An 18,668-nucleotide genomic window follows, 5' to 3' on the forward strand; every position below is an offset into this window, starting at 1 on the left:
CACGCCCCACACTGGGGGTCCAGCCTGCAACCCAGGCCTGTGCCCCGACCAAATTGAACCGTGACCTGCTGGTTCATAGGTCACCACTCCGCCCGAGCCAGGCTGGCCAGGCAGTGCCTTCCCTGTGAAGGAAGAGATTGGGGGTCGAGCCACCCCAAGAGCTGTTTTTCAGGACCAGCAGCAGCAGCTGGTGAGCTGGGTCCTCAGTCTGTGCCATCTCAGCAGGGGATGGGGCCTGCCCTGGGCCCCTGGGCCATGACGGCCCCACGTCTCCTGAGTCAGACTGGGGGTGGCTGCCAGGATGGTAGCCGTCAGTCCTCCCTTGGCAGGCCTGTCTGCTGCCGCAGCCCTCGCCCGAGGCGGTCACCACACTGCCTGCCTCTCCCTCCCGAGGGAGCAGCGTGGGCTGGAGGTGGCTGGGCTGCGGCTGTCCTGTCCTCACCTGCCCCTCAGGTGGGTGGGGGGACCTGCCAGCCCTCGGCGCGTGCAGACAGCACATACGCAGCGAGGGAAGCACGCTGGCCCTCCCGCTCCTGAGGCCGGAGTGTGGGCCTGGGAACGGCGGCCCTTTCTCCCTTTAGCTCCAGAGGTAGGTGCCCAGAGGTCCTTGGGGACCAGCCTCCACGCCGTGCCGGACACCGCCACCTGAGTCTCAGGTGGGGGGAACCTGCTGAACTTGCCATTCTCGTCCCTGTTCTCCAGCGAAGGAGGCCAGAGTTGAGAAAGCAACAGCTCTAGCACGACCCCGCCCGTGCACTGCAGGTGCAGGAGGCGAACTCGGCGCCGAGCCCCACAGCTCCTGCCTCCTGCACGGGAGCACATGGCCTGCAGCCCAGGTTCCTCCCATAACTCAGGACCCCGTCCTAGCCACCCACTGCCTCACAGGCCCACGGAGCCAGACAGAGCCTGCACAGTAACCCAGAGCTGCCTTTACTATGGATACAAAAGTAGAAAAACAGTTCAGGCCAAGGAAGGGGAGGGGATAGGGAGCAGGAGGGCAGGCCCGCTCCCCCAGATCCTGGTCTCTGTCTCAGAGGGACATGGGACCAGGGGAGGGGGGTGGTGGCTGCACCTTCTGAGTCCCTCCAGAACGGAGCAGGCTGGGCCCACCCAGGCCAGGAAGCCCATGAAAGGAAGGGCATGGGAGAGGGCGTGGTAGGGAGCACAGGGCTGCACCCCGCGAGGCCAGGCTGTGGGGGGCCTGGCTCACACCACAGAGCAGCCCTCGGGCGGGAGGCCCAGGACCCGGACCACGTCTTCACGGCCCATGGCGGCCAGGGCGTCCTCCAGCACCCTGAGGGTAGCGCCACTGCCTCCCTGGACAGCCCAGTCCCTCAGCAGGGCGCAGGCAGGCGCCTGGCTCTGGGCCATGGTCTCCACAGCCTCCGTCTGGTAGCCCAGGCGGCCTGCCAGGCCCTGCCAGCCCTTGTCGAGGTCGCCCGACACTCCCAGGAGCCGCTCCACTTCCTCTTGCTGCTGCTGAGGGAGGTGGAGGTAAAGCCGGCGGCCGAGCTCCGGATGTGGCCCTGGGTGGGAGACACAAGGGTCAGATGGGCTGGGCGGCGGGCAGAGCTAGGTCCCTGCTCCCCAGGGAAAGGGACTCACCCTGGCTGGGGGCACAGGGCGCCAGGCAGCTAGGAGCGTCCAGGAAGACACTGCTCTCCCCGTGCCTCGGGTCCCTGTCGAGGGCGCCCAGCTCTGCAGCCCGAGCTTTGGCCAGCTGCTGTCTTTGTTGATGGGAGCGCCAGCTGTGGGAGCAAGGGCCCTGCCAACCAGCTCCGACCTTCACTGAGACGGGGAGCTGGCTGGGAGTCCAGACGGAAAGGGGTCCCACAGGGCAGTCCCCAGGCCACCTACCACTTGAAGGCCACGTAGGCAAGCAGACCGAGGACCACGCTGGCCAGGAGGGCACAGTAGACAGGGATGCTGCTGCCTGCGGCCCCTGGAGGCTCAGGGGCGAATGGGGAGGAGGCATTGCAGGCCAGGCCGCCCGCTTCGCCTCTCCACGCTCCTTCCCTGTCCCTGTCCTGCTCCTTCCAGGTCTTATCTATGGAAGGAAGGAAGGACCGGGTCAGGGGCAAGGAACCCAGGCCAGGTCCCTGGGCGGCCTCACCTAGACTTGGCTGCCAAAAGATTTGAAATATAGTCCCTCCTCTGTAGTCAAAAGCTCATACATGCCTGGACAGTGCGGCTCAGTGGTTGAGCATCAACCTATGAACCAGGAGGTCACGGTTTAATTCCCGGTCAGGGCACATGCCTGGGTTGTGGGCGCGATCCCCGGTCAGGGGTGTGCAGGAGGCAGGCAATCCATGATTCTCTCTCATCACTGATGTTTCTCTCTCTCTCTCTCTCTCTCTCTTCCTCTCTGAAATCAATAAAAATACATTTTCAAAAACCTAGAAAAGAATGGTAAATTTCAGGTAAAACTAAAATTATAATAAAAGCTCAAAGCACAGCATCCAGAGCGGACTGGCCGTTTCCCCTGCTCATCTCCCATAGCCTCCCCTTTGCTCACCACCCTTCCCAGAGCTGCCCTTCCTTCTCCGGGCCTCCCAGGTGCCTGCACTTGCTGTTCCGCCTTCCCTGCCTGTCCGCCTGTCCGCCTGTCCGGGATCTCCTATGTGGGAAGCTTCCAGGACCTCTCCTGGTTTTCCCCGTTTCTGCCTCTAGTTGCACCTCTTCTGTCTCCTGTGGCCTGAACTTTGGGTCCTGTCTTCCCAACCGCCTTGATTCATGGCGGTCTCCATGGGGCCTCCGTGCACAGGACACCTTGTACACGTTTCGCAAAATGAAGCTGAACTGGAAGGCACGTAAATGCTGCTGCTTCTTCCTTCTGCCTGGAGGCCAGCTGCTCCCACAATCCTGCGCAGGCACCGCGGACAAGAACTCCAGAGCCCACGACCGAGCTGGTGTGTGACTTACCTACCTCGGCTACTTCCATCCTGCCCAGTGCCCAAACGTGGAGCAAGAGGTGCTTACCCCCACGGACCAGGCCGACCCCGTGGCTGGAGTTGTGAGGCATCGCTCTGCCAGCCGGTAGTGCTCCCAGGGGCTGCGTCTCTTCGTGGAGAAGGGGTCGGAGTGTTAGGGGCAGTGCCCAGGCACGGAGCTGGGGGGCCTCGCTAAGGCCCCGGGCGCTATGTGTAGGGCCATGGGGGAAAGGCGATGCCACAGGCCTGATGTCGGCGATGCCACTCCTGGCTCGCTCTGGCCTGATTCCCCCGGGGCTGGCTGCCCCTCACACTCCCTCATCAACCTGAACCAGTTTTCTCTCGTCTCAGGCGAGTGGAGGTGAGAACTGGCCCCAGCTGGCCAAGAGGAGCCGGGGTGCAGCTCAGGACGGAGGCGGGCAGGTTGGCAAACCAGAGTCCAGGGATGGCATGGAAGGACCAGGGAAATGCCCACCCCTCTAAGCCCCATTACTGGCTGGTGGGAGGCTGGAGACTTCGCAGCAGGAGGCCAGGAACCCAGTGCCTGGGGCTCCCTGGAGTAACTGTCCCCGCGCCTGCCTCCAGTGTGCCAGCCTCACCTCCTGCTGAGGATGGAGACCAGGGTGCTTTGGGTCCAGCAAGGTCACAGGGCATGTGGGACAGAGGCAAGAACCCTGAAGGACAGGACCACTCCATCCCAGGACCCATGGGGACCTACTGGGCTCATCCTGCTGGCACCCGCCTCCTGAGGCCTGGGGAGGAGGCCCAGGAAGGGTTTGTCTGGAAAAGGGATGAAGCCGCCGGGAAAGCCCTCCAACCCCCCAGGCCACACCGGCCTGTCGCCCCAGGACTCCACCACGCCTCCTTCCGTGCCCGAGGCCGAGCGCCATGCTTCCGGCGAAGGGCACAGTTGGCAAGTGGTGGGTCTGGGACAGAGGCTGCCTGCCCGGGCCCTGCCACGTGTCGGGGTGAGTTGGTGTCACTTACCGCATGAGGGCCCCTGGGTGCTGGCTGATCCCGGTGGTGGGTGAGCCTGGGACGGTCCTGTGTCCGCCTGACCCTCCTCGAGCTGCGGCACTGAACCCTCTACCGCCCCGCACCACGCACCCGTCTCGGGGTTCGCAACACACGCCCACACAGAGCGGCACCCCGCAGGCCCACACACGCCGGCTGCCCGCACACATTCCCACAGGCGCGGCACCAGGACCGCGGTCTCCGGGCGGTGCAGAGGCCGCGCTCGGCCCCGCTCCTGCCTGTGGCGGCCAAGCCTCCGCGCGCCCCCGATCCGCTCACCCTGGCGGGGCCGCGGCCGCTGAGCTTCCCAAGGGCCGGGCGAGGAGACCGTGTGGAATCCCGGGGGGGCCGGGTACGCGCCGACCGGACGGACAGCGGCGCGAGGACGGGCTCGGCGGGGGCGGGGCGGGCGGGGCCGGGCGGCTCCCCACGCCCCAGAGAGGATCGCGCAGACGCGCCCACCCTTCGCCGCCCGGAAGGCGGGGGCGCACGGGTGCCTGCAGGGCGGCCACGTGGAGGACCGAGCGCGCGAGCACGAGCCGGGAGCAGGCGGCCGGGGAAACGGAGGCCACGGGAGGGACGAGCCGCCCGGAGGGCTCACGACCAGGGGTCCCAGTCCTGATGGTGACGGGGGGGGGGGGGGGGGGGGCGAGCCGCGCGCGCAAACTCGGGAGGCGGAGCAGCTACAAAACGAGGCCACGTTTATTGCCGAGAACGGGAGCGGGGCCGCCTTGGGGTTAAGGCCACGGCCGGTCCCTGTGCTGCCGGAACCGGGGCTCGGGCCGCTGGGTTCCCCGCCCCAGGCTCTGCAGAAAGTGCTGTGCAGTCCCGGGCCCGGGCTGGGATTCCTGATGCCCCTCTGCCGGCGAGGGGCGGGACTTCCGGGAGTGACTCCGCCCGCCAATCCCTGAGCTGGGTGGGGGTGAGGTACCGCCCACCCCGAGTGCCAGCTGACAGCTTCGCTGGCTCCTGGGCGGGGCCTGCGCTGGGGGCGGGGCCTGCGCTGGGGGCGGGGCCCGCGCTGGGACGGGCCGGTGGTCAGCGCTCCTCCTCGGGTTTGTACTCGGTCTCCCCAGAGGACACCTGCGAGATGCGCCGCGAGGACCCCCAGAGTTTCCGAGCGAACTGGCTGCTGCGCACCTGGTGGGAGGAGCGGTGGGTCAGCCAAGACCATCACTCCCGCCCCATTCGAGCCCCGCTCCCGCCCTTGTCCTCACCTTAGCGGGCTGCCCCGCGCCCACCACGATAAGCTTGCCATCCTCCAGGCCCACAAGCACGTGGCTGCGCTCCTTCGTCACCGCCATGCTGCGGATGGGCACCTTCATGGGCAGGGGAGGCGCAGCCGGAAGCAGTCTGCAGGGAGGGAAGGAGCGGATACAGGAACTCGGAACGGCAGGGCAGCTTGGCACCCAGCAGACTCCTCATTCTCCTAAAGGCCCTGTTTGCCCTCATTTGCAGGATGGCGCGATTGAAACCCTGATTGGTGAAGAGGTCTGCCAGGGATGTGTGGCTGGGAGGCCAAGGGCCAGATCTCCCTAGCGGGGCGGGGAGTCAGGGACGGGACTTGCAGGACGTGCCCCTGAGCAGGCGAAGAGGGTGTGGGTCCACAGGGGGCACCTCCTGGTTCCTCTGCCAATGGCCACCACCCTGAGGGACCATGAACCCATAGATAGTGGGGCTCACTTGTTCAGGTGGAGGATGTGCAGGGCACACTGGGCTGTGCCCAGCAGAACAAAGTCTTCCGTCACCGCCAGGGCGGTGGGCTGCTCCACCAGGGGCAGGGAGGCCCGCAGCCTCCCGTTCACTGAGTACAGGTGCAAGGAGTAGGTGACCTGGGAGAAGCAGGAGGTGTCAGCAAGCACAGAATCCCAACCACCCCGTCCTGACCAGGTGCCCCTTTCCCATACCTGAGCCCCCGGACGTTCCCGCGCCGAGCTCTGCACCACGATCTGGCCCTCAGACCCCAGCGCCAGGTGGGACACGGGTCCGGGCAACATGGCCCCCGGGGGCCGCAGTGCTGCTACGAACTGGCCACGGCGTACAGTATGGATGATCACAGCTCCGTCCTGTAGGAAGGCAGCCTAGGGTGCTAGGCAGGGGCTCTGGGCTCCAGAGGCAGTGCCCAGCCATCGCCTCCCCCCCTCCCCCCCCGCCCGGGCGCAGGCATACACAGACCTCCGATCCGGACACAGCCATGTCCAGTTCCGTGCTGATGGCCACACAGCTCACGGCAGCTTCGTGCCCGTAGAGGACCTGTATGGGCTTCGATGCCAGTCCCACCGAGAGACCACCCTGTAGGAATCCAGGGCTGTCTCAGGCCTGGGGGCACCCCATTATCCCGGCCCCTGAACAGGGAGGCTACGGCTCAGGAGCGCGAGGGGATGGGGTGAAGCCGGAGAGCTAGAGGGCCGTGGAGGGAAGGGGACGAGAGGAGCAGGACCGGAAGCCTGCTGAGGGGCGGGCGGGCGGCAGGTCTGACTACGGGGGCCCCACCGAGCTGCCCACCGGCACACCTGGTACAGGAGCTGCCACACCATGCAGGTGGTGTCCCGGGAGCCTGAGATGAGGTAGATGCCACAGGTGTCCAGTGCAAGGCAGGTCACTATGTCTGCGTGGGGAGGGGAGGTCCAAGTAGAACAGAGTCGTCACGCCTCTCCCGGCCAGCCGCTGGCACGCGCCCCGCCCCGCGCCACCCCAGCCTCAGGGCGCGCATACCAAGGTGGCGGTGGATCTGGCTCAGCAGCTTGCCCCGCGGCAGCGCAGTCACGCAGAGGCTGCCGTCCCAGTGGCCACCGCTGAACAGCAGCTTTCCGTCGGGGGCCACGGCCAGGGCGTGCCCACTCACGCCGCTGCCCGGCACCCAGGGGCCACTCAGCAGCCGCTGCCCCCTGACCAAGGACGGGAGTGACAGGTGAGGCCGGGACGCCGAGGCCTTGGGGTCCTTGGCCAGACCAGCGGCTGGCCGGCGCTCTGCTTAGTGGGGACCCCCCGCCGTAGCCCTCTCACTTGGTGGAGTCTTTGATGAACCTGAAGTAGTTGCTTATGTTGCGATCGTAGGGCAACCAGCTGTGGGTGCCCAGCAGTCCGTTGGCACTCACGGTCACCTGCGAGCAAGGGGAGCAGAGGCAGGTTTGGGGTGCAGTCAGAGAGGGGGCGGGGCCGGTGGCATCCTGCCCAGCGCACTTACCAGCAGGTCTGGGGTCATAGAGGAGTGGAGCTGCCGGTGGGGAACCGTGGCCAGCACCAGGGGCACACCGTCGCTGATGAGCTGCGGGTCGAGGGAGGCTGGCTGTGTCCGAGAGGCCAGCCAGCGCCCCACTACACCACCTGTTCCCTGGGCACCACTGCCTCGTTGACTCTCCGCCCCCAGAGGCCCCAGGCCCCACTGGGAAACACGCGTGAGACCAGTGGGTCTTCAGGGGGCACCTCAGAAAGTGAGTGAGAAGCTGGGGTGGACAGGGCCTCATGCTCGGTCCACCCACCCCGTGACTCCATGTCCCCCCAGCCTGCGGGCAGGAGAGGGCAGCCTAAGAAAGCCAGGCCCAGGGGCGTGCGAGACGCAGCAGGAAGGCGAGGGAGTGTCCACGGAGATGCCCTCCCTCCGGTCTCCCCGAGGCCCTCGGGTGGCTGCGTCCAGGCCTTTTCCTGCCCAGCGGCACCCACAGTCCTCTGGTTTCCCGAGGGGCCCGAGTGCCCGTGGCCCTGAGTCGGTCTCCCCTCGGCCCGGCAGGTGGGTGAGGGCAACGGCAGGTGGAACTCATTTCCGAGAGGAGGAAGCAGGCCCGGCCTCCTCACCTCCGCAAAGAAGGCCCTGAGCTGGCCCAGGTGCTGGAAGACGCAGGGCGAGTTCGTGTCCAGACGTGCGAGGCGCTGGGCTGCTTCCTCCGCCGAGAGCCGGGCTGGATGCGGCTCCTGCGGGCGGGCGAGCGGCCGGTTAGCACCGTGGCCTGCACGTCCCTGCCCGCGGGCCTCCGCGCTGGCCTTACCTTCAGCAGCTGACAGGGAGTCTGCCCGAAGTTGCTGATAATGCCCTCCAGGGCCTTCCGTTCCCGCTCGTCGGTCACCTGGTCCAGATCCACAGCCCCTGGGCGGGCAGACCAAGCAGTCAGGACTCCTCCGTGCCCTCTGCCTCTACCCTCCCTCCTCCGTGCCCTCTGCCTCCACCCTCCCTCCTCCGTGCCCTCTGCCTCCACCCTCCCTCCTCCGTGCCCTCTGCCTCCACCCTCTCTCCTCCGTGCCCTCTGCCTCCACCCTCCCTCCTCCGTGCCCTCTGCCTCCACCCTCCCTCCTCCGTGCCCAGCCTCCACGTGAGCCCAGGGCCCGCCCACCCTCATAGGTGCAGTAATAGAAGATGTTGAGGGCCTCCTCCGCGGCCGGGCCCCGCTGCTTGTAGCCAAAGATGAGGTCAATCCATTCATGCAAGTGGGTGGACACGTATTCCGACTCCTGGGGATGGGCGGGGAGGGGCGGTCAGTCCAGGGACAGACAGCTGACCCCGAACCCTGACCTTCCACCCCGGCTGCCTGGCTATATGACCCATGTCCTCACCAGGGCCTGGCGGTGCTGCTGGATGAAGTCCTCAGGGGACTTGGCCCACGGGGGCAGCACCACATCGCCCACCTTCTCATTGGTCAGCTGGAGGCAGCCCAGGTCAAAGCCTGGAACAGAGGACTGGTCAGCTGTCTTCACCCGCCCCCCACCCCCATCTCCTTCCCCACTGCACTCACTCCCTCACCCCCCTGCCCACCCGCTCTCCTTCCCCACCACACCTGCTCCCCGTGGCCCGCGTCTGCATCCCCACGCCAGCCCCTACCGTTCTGGTTCTCCAGGAAGTCGGGGAAGTAGAAGAATTCCGGGATGAGCTCCTTCACGTCGGCCAGGCTGTCCAGGCGGGCCTGCCAGGCCGCCGCCACCGAGTGGAACTGCCGGTCAGAGCAGTCGAAGCTGGTGGAGAGGGGCACGGGCCAAAGTGAGGCGGTGACGACGGGGTGGAGGACCTGCCTCTTCCCCTCAAACGCTGGCCTCCCCCACCCCGGCCATCTGCCGCCCCTCCCTGGGCCGCACCGGCCACTCTGCAGCTGGACGTGCAGGGAGGTGAAGGGTTCCATGCGGATGAGGTAGTGCATCACGCCCGCTGCGTTGGAATAGTGGGTGCCATAGTGGAACTTGTCAATGGTGCCCGCTGGGTCCTCGAAGCTCTCATACCTGGAGTCACAATTGGGGGTGTCGGCAGGAGCCCCCCCGTGGCCCGTCCCACCCTCCGAGCCCAGCCCTGCCCACATGCTCACTTCTCCCTCACGAGCTGGGCATGCTTGGGGTTCACCACACCGATGGGCTTGGACAGGTCCCGGAAGACAGCCGGGTTGCTGAGGTCCAGGGTTGGGGACACGTAGTCCTGTAGGACCCAGGGGAACTGGCCGCCCACCCGGGCAGGAGCTGCATGAGGGTCCTGATGGCCTATCTGCCCGCTCTGCCCTGCCCTCACCCTCAGGAAGATGGGCAGAGCCTACAGGTGGGGACCCACTAGGAGAGGCCACAGGGGAGCAGGACAGACTGCCTGGGACAGGGCACCCTTCATGGAAAACAGGCCAGGAGGGGACAAGAGTGGGGCTGGGTGTGTGTGTGGGGGGGGTGGTGGCAAGAACAGAGGCCAGGGCTTAGGCAACACCAGCCTAGGACAGGGCTCAGGGCGTGGCCCCCCGTCAGTGCCTACACTTGGGTGAACCGGGCTGGCAGACAGGGGCGGGTGGAGGTATGGAGAGGGCTCTCACCACAGGGTACTGAGACAAGTCGTTGTACGTCCGCCCGGCGATGGTGTTGAGTTGCATCAGATACTCGAAGTTGGATATCTCCCGCTGCACCCATTTCTGGGGGGGCAGGGCAGGCAGGAGGTGAGCCCGTGGAGATGTCCGGCCACCACAGGGCCATGCCCTCCCCCACCCCTCACAGTCCAGGGCTCCCACCTGGGTCAGGCCCGAGGCTCGCAGCATCTCCTGCGGGGAGCGGCTGCTCAGGTAGCCTTGGGCAGGCGGCCGCAGGCGCAGGAGCCACTTGTACACCTGGTTGCGCATCTGGGTGTGGGGCGGGATGGAGCCGGGCGGGGGCCTGGGGGCCTGGCAGGGAGCGGAGGCTGCGGCCCCACCCACCTTGCACGGGAAGTTGAGGAAGTAGTTGGCCTGGTCGATGAAGAAGAGCTCCAGCGCAGAGCGCCGCAGGTTGAAGCGCCGCAGGTAGACCTCGCGCAGCTGGGCCAGCGGCCGCCGGAAGTCGTGGCCGACGCCTGCGAGGACGGACAGCAGGTGCAGGAGCCACTCAGCCTGCCCCGGCAGACCGCCCCCCCTCCCCCCCACCCCCCGCCCTCGCGCCACGCAGCTCCACCGGACGCACCCTCCTCGGTGTCCACGCGCTCGGCGCTGCCGTCGTAGAAGTAGATGTGCTGCGTGGTGACCTCCAGCAGCCCTGGGACCACGGCCACCACCGTGACCAGCTGGCACTCGGCCGACAGCACCAGCTTCTCATGCTGCTCGTCCAGTTCCGCTGCCTCCATCCTGCGGTCAGCACCCGCTTCAGGCTCTTGGCTCTGGGACGCCTTCCCACAAGCCCAGGAGCTCCCTCCCAGTGCCGTCAAGTCAGAGGGGAGGGAGGAGCTGCTCAGGGTCCAGACTGGCCCTCCGTCCTGCCCCTGGGTCTCTGAATGTCTTGCCAGGACACGAGCGCGTGTGCCCAGCCTCCCCTCGCTCGGCCCCTGCCCACTCCCGTGGGCCCCTCCTAGGCTGGTCTGTGTTGCCTGCCCTGCTCTGGGTGCCTCCCCGTGAAAGAGCAACATCTGTTCTGGGCGACACCTCTCGCCAGCCCCACCTGATTTGGGACAGTCCTTCAGGGTGTTTAGCCCTGCGGCAGAGGGAATGGACTCAGGGCCAAACCCCAGCAGGCAAGTACCCGGAGCAGACGCCGCCCGGCCCGTCGGCTCTCCCAGCCCCACTCACGCAGTCTCCAGGGAGGCCAGCTCCTCCTCGCCCAGCTGGTCTTCCGGCAGCTCCTCGGGCACGGAGCTGACTTTGGCCTCTTTGGTGACTGCTAGAGGCAGCGCCGCCTCCTCGGTGGGTGTTAGGGGGGCCTCGCCTGCAATGGGCCCACGGGTGTTCAGCCAGAAATGGACGGGGCAGCATGCGGGGTCGGGGGGGGGGGGGGCCCTTCCGGCTCACCCTCTCACCTAGGTTGTCGCGGAGGGCACTGGCTTCCAGGTGAGCGTTGAAGTGATGGTTGGGCACCAGCTTGAGACGCATGCGCGAGTATGTCTCGGCCCTGGACATCTTCCACCGGGGCGTGGGGGGGTCCCTGCGGAGACGCCCCGGTGGTTCCTCCCAGGCCCCCCAAAGGCAGCCTGGCTCTCCAGGCCCCTCCCTCCCTCCCAATCCCCGCCCATCCCTGCCCCGCCCACCGAGGACCCCGCCCCTCTCCAGCCCCGCCCACCAGATGGCCCAGGTCCCGCCCATCCGAGGACCGAGCCCCGCCCACCTGAGGGCCCAGGCCCCGCAGGGGCTGGAGAGGCGCCGCCACAATGCGCCCCAGTGCAGCAGCGCCGTGGAGAGCTGCGCCGCCTGCTGCTTCTGCGCCGCGCCGTAGCGCAGCCCCTCCAGGCGCGCCCGCCGCTGCACGGGCTCCAGCACCTGCTCCTGGGGTGGGGGGAGCGATGGTGAGTCCACGGCTGCGTCCGGTCCCCGCGGGGCGGGGCAGCCCCAGGCCCGCCGCCCGCGCGCACCTGGAAGGCCCGCCGGCTGTGCGCGCGCTCCCACTGGCGCCGCTGCCCGCTGCTCATGAGGGTGTCGTAGCAGGAGTTCCAGAAGCCGGACATGAGGTCGTGGCTCTTGGCGTAGGTGTCCATCTCGAACTGGGACATGGTGGGCTGCACCTGGGGTGGAGGGGGAGGGAGGGGAAGGAGGCCAGCGCTCGATGTGGGCTCCCGGCCCCACTTCTCCGCCCGCGCCCGCGCCCGCGCCCCGGGCACCTGCTTGTCGATGAAGTGGCGCCATTCGGGGGTGGCGCAGAAGGCCTGGAAGTCCTCGAAGAAGGTGGGGCTGCCGTTGGTGGGCGGCAGGGAGGGCAGCCCCCACTGCAGCCCCAGAGGCCCGTAGGCGCGGTCCAGCAGCGTCCGCACCAGCGGCACCAGCCACGAGCAGCGCTCCCCGGAGGCGGCCGCGGGGGTCCAGGGCTCCGGGCCCTCCGTGCCCGCCTCGCCGGGGGAGGCGTTCAGTGCCCGCGCCAGCGCCGCCTCCAGCTTGGAGAGCACATAGCAGGCCTCCTCCCGGCGCATGGGCACCGCGGTCTGCAGCAGCGAGTGCAGCCTCACGTAGGCCTGGGCGTGCAGCTGCGGGCACAAGGCAAGTGTGGGTGCTCTTCAAGGCTCCCGGGGCTCCCCGTGGCCGTCGCGCCCTCCACACACCCACCAGTGCTCACCTGTGGGTCCTCCAACAGGATGTAGCCCAGCACGAGGTGCAGGCCAATCTGTGCCATCTCTCGGAGATCCGCCGTGCCGTTGGCCAGGTGGGACCAGGCGCCCAGGCGGTCCAGCAGGTTGCACACACCTTCAAAGAGCTGCCACACAACACCCAGCAGCCATCACCCATGGGGACGGAGCAAGGTCAGGGTGGGGCAGGGGGCCAGGGGGGGCTCACAGAGCCAGGCCTATGCTCAGACCCGTGCGGACCCACCCGGGACTGCACACGTCCACCGCCCTCACCCGGGACTGCACACGTCCACCGCCCCCCTCACACACCTTCTCACTCCACAGCTCCTGGTTGCCATGGCCCTCTGAGCACAGGAAGTCCTGCAGCAGGCGCAGCAGCCACAGCACCTGCCGCGTGAGGCTGGCCAGGCCCCCGGCCGGGGCCTCTTTGATGTCGCTCAGGGCTGACTCCAGCATCATCTCCAGGAGGCTGGGAGGGCGAGGGGCTCAGGTGTCTGCCTGCCTCCCCGCCTCCTGCCCTCCCCGCAGGCCTCCGGACGGCCCGGGGCACCCCTCACCTGCGCTTGATGCAGTCTGGGGGGCGCACCAGTGTGGCCGAGGCCCCCAGCTGGGTGAGCACCGAGAAGACCTGGCCACGCTCCCGCCAGGCAGCCTCGTCACTGCCCTCCACACCCCGCCACGTCACCAGGAACAGCATGTTGGTGAGCAGGTTGCACAGCTCCTCCTCAGGGGTTTGCTGTGGGCCCAGATGGGTGGTGCAAGGTGTGGGCCGGGGACAGAGGGGGTCAGACTGGCCTCATGCTATCCCAGTCAGCACGCCTTGCCCACCACTCGTAGGGACACCGGGGCAGAGCATTCAGCCAGTAGATGGCCTGGCTCTGAGGCCGGGAGGAAAGGTGCCAAGGCCTCAGCCACTGCCTGGATTCCTGGGAGAGTCCCGGGGTTTCAGTAACCCCTAAGACAGGCTTAGGCGGTTCACAGAACTAGATTTCAGTCCTCACAGGCCTCAAGAGCTGCCCTGGAGCCCAGCTCAGTGGTTGAGCGTCAACCTATGAACCAGCAGGTCACGGTTCAATTCCTGGTCAAGGCACATGCCCGGGTTGTGGGCTTGATCCCCAGTGAGGGGCCTGCAGGAGGCAGCCGATCCATGATTCTCTCATCACTGATGTTTCTCTCTCTCTCTCTCTCTCTCTCTCTCTCTCTCTCTCTCTCTCTCCCTCTCCCTCTCCCTTCCTCTCTGAAATCAATAAAGATACATTAAAAAAAAACTCCCGGAATGCTCTGGAGGATGCCATAGAATAAGCAGAGGCCGAACCCCAGGCCCAGAAGCACCAGGCAGGACCCATAGGGCTGTCCACGGACCCTGTAAAGCCCTCCCTATGCTGGGACCCCACTGCCAGCTGCAGCCCTGATGTGAGGCAGGGCTACCCCTGCCGAAAGGCCAGCTGCCCTCCTGTGCCTCGAGGTGTCCCCGCCAGTGCCATGCAGTGGAAGGGGGGCCTGCCCACCTGAGGGTTGCTGGTGTTCGAGGTGTCGTCCCCACTGGCGGTGGGCTCTGGGAGGCTGCCGTCCCCCAGCACGTTGGAGAGGCTGGAGCTGTGGCGGCCCTGGGCAGCGGGGAAGGGCCGGGGCCCATCCAGCGGGGAGGGCGTGCCCGGCTGGCTGGCGGGAGTCAGGGTCCCGCTGCCGCCACCTGCGATGTTGCCCGAGTCCACACTGGACCGTTCCAGGCCCAGGTCCAAGGGTGTGCAGAATGGGGAGAGAGCGTGGTAAAAGGCATCGGGGTCCGGGCAGGGGGCCTCCGGGGGCAGGAAGACGTCCGAAGGTTCCGGGGACTCGGTGAGTGGCTTGGGTGAGGCTGGCTCAGGGGAGGCGGGCAGCTCCGAGGGGAAGGGCAGGGGGCTGCCGGCCGTGGCGGCCTCCAGCACGTACAGCCGCGTCAGGACGTCCTGCCAGCCAGCCTGCCGGGCCAGCAGCCGCACGACGTCGGGCTGCCCGTAGAAGAGGTGGAAGAGCTGCGGGCCAAGGCACCGAGCATGAGGGGTCGCCCGAGATTGCCCCCGGCCCGGCCTGGAGCCTTTCTGGGGAGACCCCAGGGCCCCTCACTGCCGCAGACAAAGTGAGCTCTCGGGGTGACCCCCCCAAGCTTTGCCGCCGCACTCACCTTGCGACAGATGTCCAGGCGGACGCCGAGGTCAGCCTGGAGGGACAGCTGCACCACGGCCATCAGGTCTGAGAGGCTCAGGCAGTCTGGGGAGAGGGCCAGAGGGGCCTGAGAGCTGGAGCCTGACCCTCACCCTAATCCTCTCCTGCTGGCTCAGCCTCGGCCCCGACACCAGCACCTGCCTCTTCCCACCTGCCCTGTTCCTGGAGCCCTGCCACCCCTCCACCTGGCCTGCCCTTCGAGCCCAGCAGGTGGTACCTGTGCCCAGGAACAGCTTGTAGAGGCCCCGGCAGAGCTGGAGGGAGACCGCCCCTTCTGGCAGGCAGGCGACGAGCCCCTGGAGGCCACTCTCTCGGAGCCGAAGCCGCTGGCGGCTGTGCTCAGGCAGGTGCTCCATCTGCTGCAGTCTGTGCAGGACCTGGGCGGACGGCACCACGGCAGGAAGTCACCGCGGAGGCGAAGCCGCACGCAGCGGCCACAGCAGGAGGCACACCAGGGTCGGGTGGGCTGGGCGTACCTTGCAGACGCGCCTGGGCAGCTGGGGCAGTGACCACAGTCGCACCAGCAGTGCCAGCAGCACCTCCAGGTTTCCCGGCTCCAGCAGGAAGCCAGCCACGAGCTCCTGGGCAGATGAGCCCTGCAGCAGTACCAGCAGCAGGTTCAGGGCGCCCAGCACCTGGGGGACACAAAGGCTCACACTGGGCTGGGCCTCCCCACGTGGTCCACACCCCGGCCTCTCCCAAGCCGCCCTGTCACCGGCCTCCAGCCTACCTGGCCGGCATCACCCGCAGCTGCCAGGAAGCTCAGCACCACCTGCAGGTCTTCGGCCAGGGAGCTCGGCGTCAGGAGCTCCAGAACCAGCTCCAGCAGTGCCGTCTGCACCATGCCCAGCTCGTCGGCCGCCAGGGGGCACTCCCGCTGTGAGCTGCACAGGTCGGTGCCCCACACCCAGGGCCAGGGGAACGCAAGGGGAGGAGAGAGAACAGGGAGGGTGGCAGTGAGCTGGGGGACTGGACCGCCCGGCCCCCAAGGCCAGAGGCCGCGGGGGCAGCCCCTGGCGACCTGCCCCTCGCCAGCCTCACCTGTAGTGGGTGTGCAGGGCGTCCAGGATGAACTGCACCCCGTACTTCTTCTGCAGCTTCGGTCTGTGCTTGCGGATCACGCTGGCCATGTACTGGACGTGGCCTGAGCGGGCATCGCAGAGGGCTCAGGCCACCAGGCCGAGCCGGGCCCTTTCCCACCCTCCGACCCGACACCCCCAGCGAGGGTTGTGTTCCCCTCAGACCCCCCAGGGCAAACGTGTCCCTTCAGAGCAGGGGCGGAGCTTCTCAGACTCTCCGCTGTCGCCGGGCCAGGCGGCGTCCCCCACCCAAGGCTCACACCCACCGAGGCACACAGCGAAGTCACCGAGGGTCCAGAGGTGGAAGTTGAAGAGCAAGTGGTGGTAGAGTGGGTACAGGAGGGGCCCACTGCCCTCAGCGGCCACCTGCTCCATCAGCAGCTGGGCAGACTTGAGCACGTGCATGTCCATGGCCCAGCTGGGCACCTGGAGCGCAGGAGATGGAGTGAGATGCCCGGCCCTGCCCGCCGCCCGGCCGGCCTCCCGGCTCCCACTCTGCCCGGCACAGGCGGACAGACGCCAGCGCCCAGCCCGCTGAGCAGCCCCGTCCCAGCCGGAGCTGGTGCTTCCCCCGACCCTCAGCCACACCCTGCCCAGCCTTTATTTATTATTTAATATATTTTTACTGATTTCAGAGAGGAAGGGAGAGGGAGAGAAACATCCATGATGAGAGAGAATCACGGATCAGCTGCCTCCTGCACGCCCCACGCTGGGGATCAAGCCCGCAACCCAGGCCTGTGCCCCGACCGGGAATCGAACCGTGACCTCCTGGTTCCTAGGTCGACACTCAGTCACTGAGCTTGCCGGCCGGGCCTGCCCCGCCTTTCAAGGCGCCTTCAAATGCCACCTCTCCCAGGAGGCTCTGCCTGCCTAACGGCTTCTTGGTCCCCCACCCGGACAGGGCAGCCCCTCGCCGCCCCAGGCCCACCTTGCGCAGGAGCGCCCCCAGGATGGCAGGGCCCTGGCACTGCACCAGGCTCTCCTGGTTCACGGGGTGGCCCTGCAGGAAGTTCCGCAGCATCAGCAGAAAGGCCGCCACCGCGTTCCTCTCCATCCGCTCCTCTGTGGCCGCCAGGAGGGGACAGATGTGTGTCAAGGGCCGGCCGTGGCCACAGACACTCAGGCCCTCCAGCCCCCAACCTTCCCTCCCTCAGCCCGGGCACCCGGGACACTTACCTGGGGACTTGCCTAGAGGAAGGGCCAGGCCCTGGGTGTTGTGGCTAGAGGTCAGCTCGGGCCCCACCAGGTCATGCGTCTCGGCTGGACCTGCCTCGGCCTCTTGGGGCTGGGCAGCCACTCGCTCCAGGAGGGGCAGCAGGGCACCCATGCCTCCCACACAGGTCACCACGTCCTGGGGGGCGGGGCGGCTGTGAGAGGCAGCTCCCAGCCCTTCCCTGGCCAGGCCACCCCATCGTGCCTGGTCTGGGTGCTTGGGCCAGGGAAGTTTTGCTCTCGAACCCAGGTCTCCTAAAGGCCTCCCAGGGCACCGCGCCTCTCCCCAGCCCACCCTGCACGCACACGTGCCCACGCTCACGCTCTCTGCACGCACCGCCCGCGTGTACACGCACCTTCACGTCCCAGGTCTCCACCCTGTGGCCTGTCAGGCGGCCGTCCAGCCCGTGCCCAGGGGACAGGTCCAGGCAGATGTTGTTCTTACAGGCCTGTGGGCAGGACAAGCGGGCAGTCAGGGTCAGGTGGAGGGGGTGGCAGACAGTGGGGTGCCGGGGGGCGGGGGAGGTAACGGGGTGAGCCCCTCCCCCCAGTACCTGAGGTGAGTAATGGAGGAGCAGCTTGGCGCTGAGTTCATGCAGGTCGCCCTCGGGCTTGAAGGGTGCTGTCTCGTTGGGCCCTGCGGGTGAGTCGGCGGGGCCTTCAGACCCGGCTGCCCCTCCGGCCAAGCCCCATCCAGAGCCCCGACCAGAGGACTTCCAGGGACGCCTTCTCCCCGGAGACCCCCACTTTCCAGCCTGGGCACTTTAAGACTCCGACCACCCGGTCTGGGGACCCTGGGCGGGGGGGGGGGCGGCCGGGGCCGGGGGGGGGGGCGGGGGGATGCGTACCCAGGTTGCACAGGGCCTGCAGGGTTGCCGTGGGCAGCGCTTCATGGAAGATGGCCACGGCCCCCAGCTCACCCTCCAGGGAGGTGGGGCTGCCCCAGCGCGTGTCCTGGGTGCCTGCCAGGGTGGAGCTGATGCTGCCCTCCTGGGAGGGGGCCCCCAGCCCAGACCCCCAGCCCAGCCCTGCGGTGGCCGGGACGGACTGCGAGCGGGTGAGGGAGGGGTGAGTGGGGGCGAGGGCGGTGGGGGCCGCTGGCGCCGGCAGCCCTGTGGTGGTGGTTGTCGTGCGGTGGCCAGCGGAGCCGATGCAGCAGGAAGAGAAGGGCTGCGGGCCGGGGGGGGGGGGGGGAAGGGGGGGTCAGCTCACAGCCAAGCCTGGGGTCCACCAGCATCTGGCGTTGCACAGTGGCCCCCAGGGCTGCACAGACCCCCGAGGCTCCAGACCCCGCCCTGTCCAGGTCCCCCCAGACACCCAAAGCCTCCCTAAACCCTGCCCGGTGCACCTCGGTGAGGGAGGGGCAGCGGAGGGGCGCTGTCTTGACCAGGTGGCCGTCCTTGTAGATGTGCACCAGGTTCTGGCTGAAGAGCCCGCCGGGCACATGGACGACGGCCACACAGTGCTGGGACGGAAGCGCGGCATCAGGCGGCAGGCGGGGGGTAGGGACCCCCTGGGCTTGGGGACCCCCCGCCCGGCCACACGAGGATGCCCCCCCCCCCCCCCCACACACACACGGATGGAGGCTCACCCAGGCAGAGTCAGCAAAGGACACCTCGGGCAAGCTCACGGTCAGGTACTCCTTCCGGGTGCACACGGCCACCACCAGGGTCCCGGCCGCCGTGACGAAGGCCTCGAACCCTGAGCCACTGCTGGTGAAGAAGCTGGGGACAGGCTAAGCCAGTTAGGCCTGCTGGTCCT

The 18,668-nt window shown here is 67.7% G+C and overlaps 2 protein-coding genes across 7 annotated transcripts in view; both read right to left on the bottom strand.

Moving 5' to 3' along the window:
* On the bottom strand, window positions 1-4,831 carry LOC132215925 (death domain-containing membrane protein NRADD-like). 3 transcript variants are annotated; one of them, XM_059664949.1, is made up of 5 exons: window positions 3,918-4,831; window positions 2,980-3,060; window positions 1,858-2,047; window positions 1,631-1,748; window positions 1-1,530 (listed from the first exon to the last, which is right to left on the bottom strand). In XM_059664949.1, exons 2-5 carry the CDS (start codon window positions 3,020-3,022, stop codon window positions 1,207-1,209), a joined length of 675 nt encoding a protein of 224 aa, XP_059520932.1. In that variant the 5' UTR covers window positions 3,023-3,060; window positions 3,918-4,831; the 3' UTR covers window positions 1-1,206. The 3 variants fall into 3 exon arrangements, with proteins under 3 accessions (XP_059520932.1, XP_059520933.1, XP_059520934.1); XM_059664950.1 differs by having other exon boundaries at window positions 2-1,526; window positions 1,606-1,748; window positions 2,980-3,137; window positions 3,918-4,000; XM_059664951.1 differs by having other exon boundaries at window positions 3-1,526; window positions 1,606-1,748; window positions 2,980-3,058; window positions 3,914-4,011.
* Window positions 4,831-18,668, bottom strand: part of NBEAL2 (neurobeachin like 2) — a 27,427-nt gene continuing 13,589 nt past the window's right edge. For all 4 annotated transcript variants that reach the window (XM_059664944.1, XM_059664942.1, XM_059664945.1 and 1 more), the window contains 41 exons: window positions 18,499-18,631; window positions 18,256-18,372; window positions 17,756-18,077; window positions 17,462-17,544; window positions 17,264-17,356; window positions 16,872-17,046; window positions 16,624-16,757; window positions 15,962-16,121; window positions 15,658-15,760; window positions 15,347-15,500; window positions 15,093-15,251; window positions 14,834-14,993; window positions 14,576-14,661; window positions 13,920-14,426; window positions 12,969-13,147; window positions 12,721-12,880; window positions 12,402-12,539; window positions 11,953-12,312; window positions 11,707-11,856; window positions 11,463-11,620; window positions 11,158-11,282; window positions 10,931-11,066; window positions 10,332-10,492; window positions 9,908-10,224; window positions 9,716-9,811; window positions 9,233-9,357; window positions 9,009-9,149; window positions 8,758-8,888; window positions 8,493-8,602; window positions 8,273-8,390; window positions 7,931-8,028; window positions 7,740-7,856; window positions 7,132-7,212; window positions 6,951-7,048; window positions 6,660-6,832; window positions 6,458-6,552; window positions 6,120-6,236; window positions 5,852-6,010; window positions 5,628-5,776; window positions 5,162-5,297; window positions 4,831-5,084 (listed from right to left, as the gene is read on the bottom strand). In XM_059664944.1, the coding sequence (XP_059520927.1) occupies window positions 4,983-5,084; window positions 5,162-5,297; window positions 5,628-5,776; window positions 5,852-6,010; window positions 6,120-6,236; window positions 6,458-6,552; window positions 6,660-6,832; window positions 6,951-7,048; window positions 7,132-7,212; window positions 7,740-7,856; window positions 7,931-8,028; window positions 8,273-8,390; window positions 8,493-8,602; window positions 8,758-8,888; window positions 9,009-9,149; window positions 9,233-9,357; window positions 9,716-9,811; window positions 9,908-10,224; window positions 10,332-10,492; window positions 10,931-11,066; window positions 11,158-11,282; window positions 11,463-11,620; window positions 11,707-11,856; window positions 11,953-12,312; window positions 12,402-12,539; window positions 12,721-12,880; window positions 12,969-13,147; window positions 13,920-14,426; window positions 14,576-14,661; window positions 14,834-14,993; window positions 15,093-15,251; window positions 15,347-15,500; window positions 15,658-15,760; window positions 15,962-16,121; window positions 16,624-16,757; window positions 16,872-17,046; window positions 17,264-17,356; window positions 17,462-17,544; window positions 17,756-18,077; window positions 18,256-18,372; window positions 18,499-18,631 (6,316 nt within the window). In that variant the 3' untranslated portion in view covers window positions 4,831-4,982. The remainder of the gene's footprint in view (window positions 5,085-5,161; window positions 5,298-5,627; window positions 5,777-5,851; window positions 6,011-6,119; window positions 6,237-6,457; window positions 6,553-6,659; window positions 6,833-6,950; window positions 7,049-7,131; window positions 7,213-7,739; window positions 7,857-7,930; window positions 8,029-8,272; window positions 8,391-8,492; window positions 8,603-8,757; window positions 8,889-9,008; window positions 9,150-9,232; window positions 9,358-9,715; window positions 9,812-9,907; window positions 10,225-10,331; window positions 10,493-10,930; window positions 11,067-11,157; window positions 11,283-11,462; window positions 11,621-11,706; window positions 11,857-11,952; window positions 12,313-12,401; window positions 12,540-12,720; window positions 12,881-12,968; window positions 13,148-13,919; window positions 14,427-14,575; window positions 14,662-14,833; window positions 14,994-15,092; window positions 15,252-15,346; window positions 15,501-15,657; window positions 15,761-15,961; window positions 16,122-16,623; window positions 16,758-16,871; window positions 17,047-17,263; window positions 17,357-17,461; window positions 17,545-17,755; window positions 18,078-18,255; window positions 18,373-18,498; window positions 18,632-18,668) is intronic.

The sequence above is a fragment of the Myotis daubentonii genome, chromosome 14, assembly GCF_963259705.1.
Source record: "Myotis daubentonii chromosome 14, mMyoDau2.1, whole genome shotgun sequence".
Taxonomy (NCBI): Eukaryota; Metazoa; Chordata; class Mammalia; order Chiroptera; family Vespertilionidae; genus Myotis; species Myotis daubentonii.

What these genes read in the sequence shown, in the direction of transcription:
- LOC132215925 (XM_059664950.1), bottom strand. An exon ending in GGTCGGCCTGGTCCGTGGGG is followed by an intron (nt 2,048 to 2,979) that starts GTAAGCACCTCT and finishes TTCCTTCCATAG; the next exon opens with ATAAGACCTGGAAGGAGCAG. An exon ending in GCCTACGTGGCCTTCAAGTG is followed by an intron (nt 1,749 to 1,857) that starts GTAGGTGGCCTG and finishes TTGCTCCCACAG; the next exon opens with CTGGCGCTCCCATCAACAAA.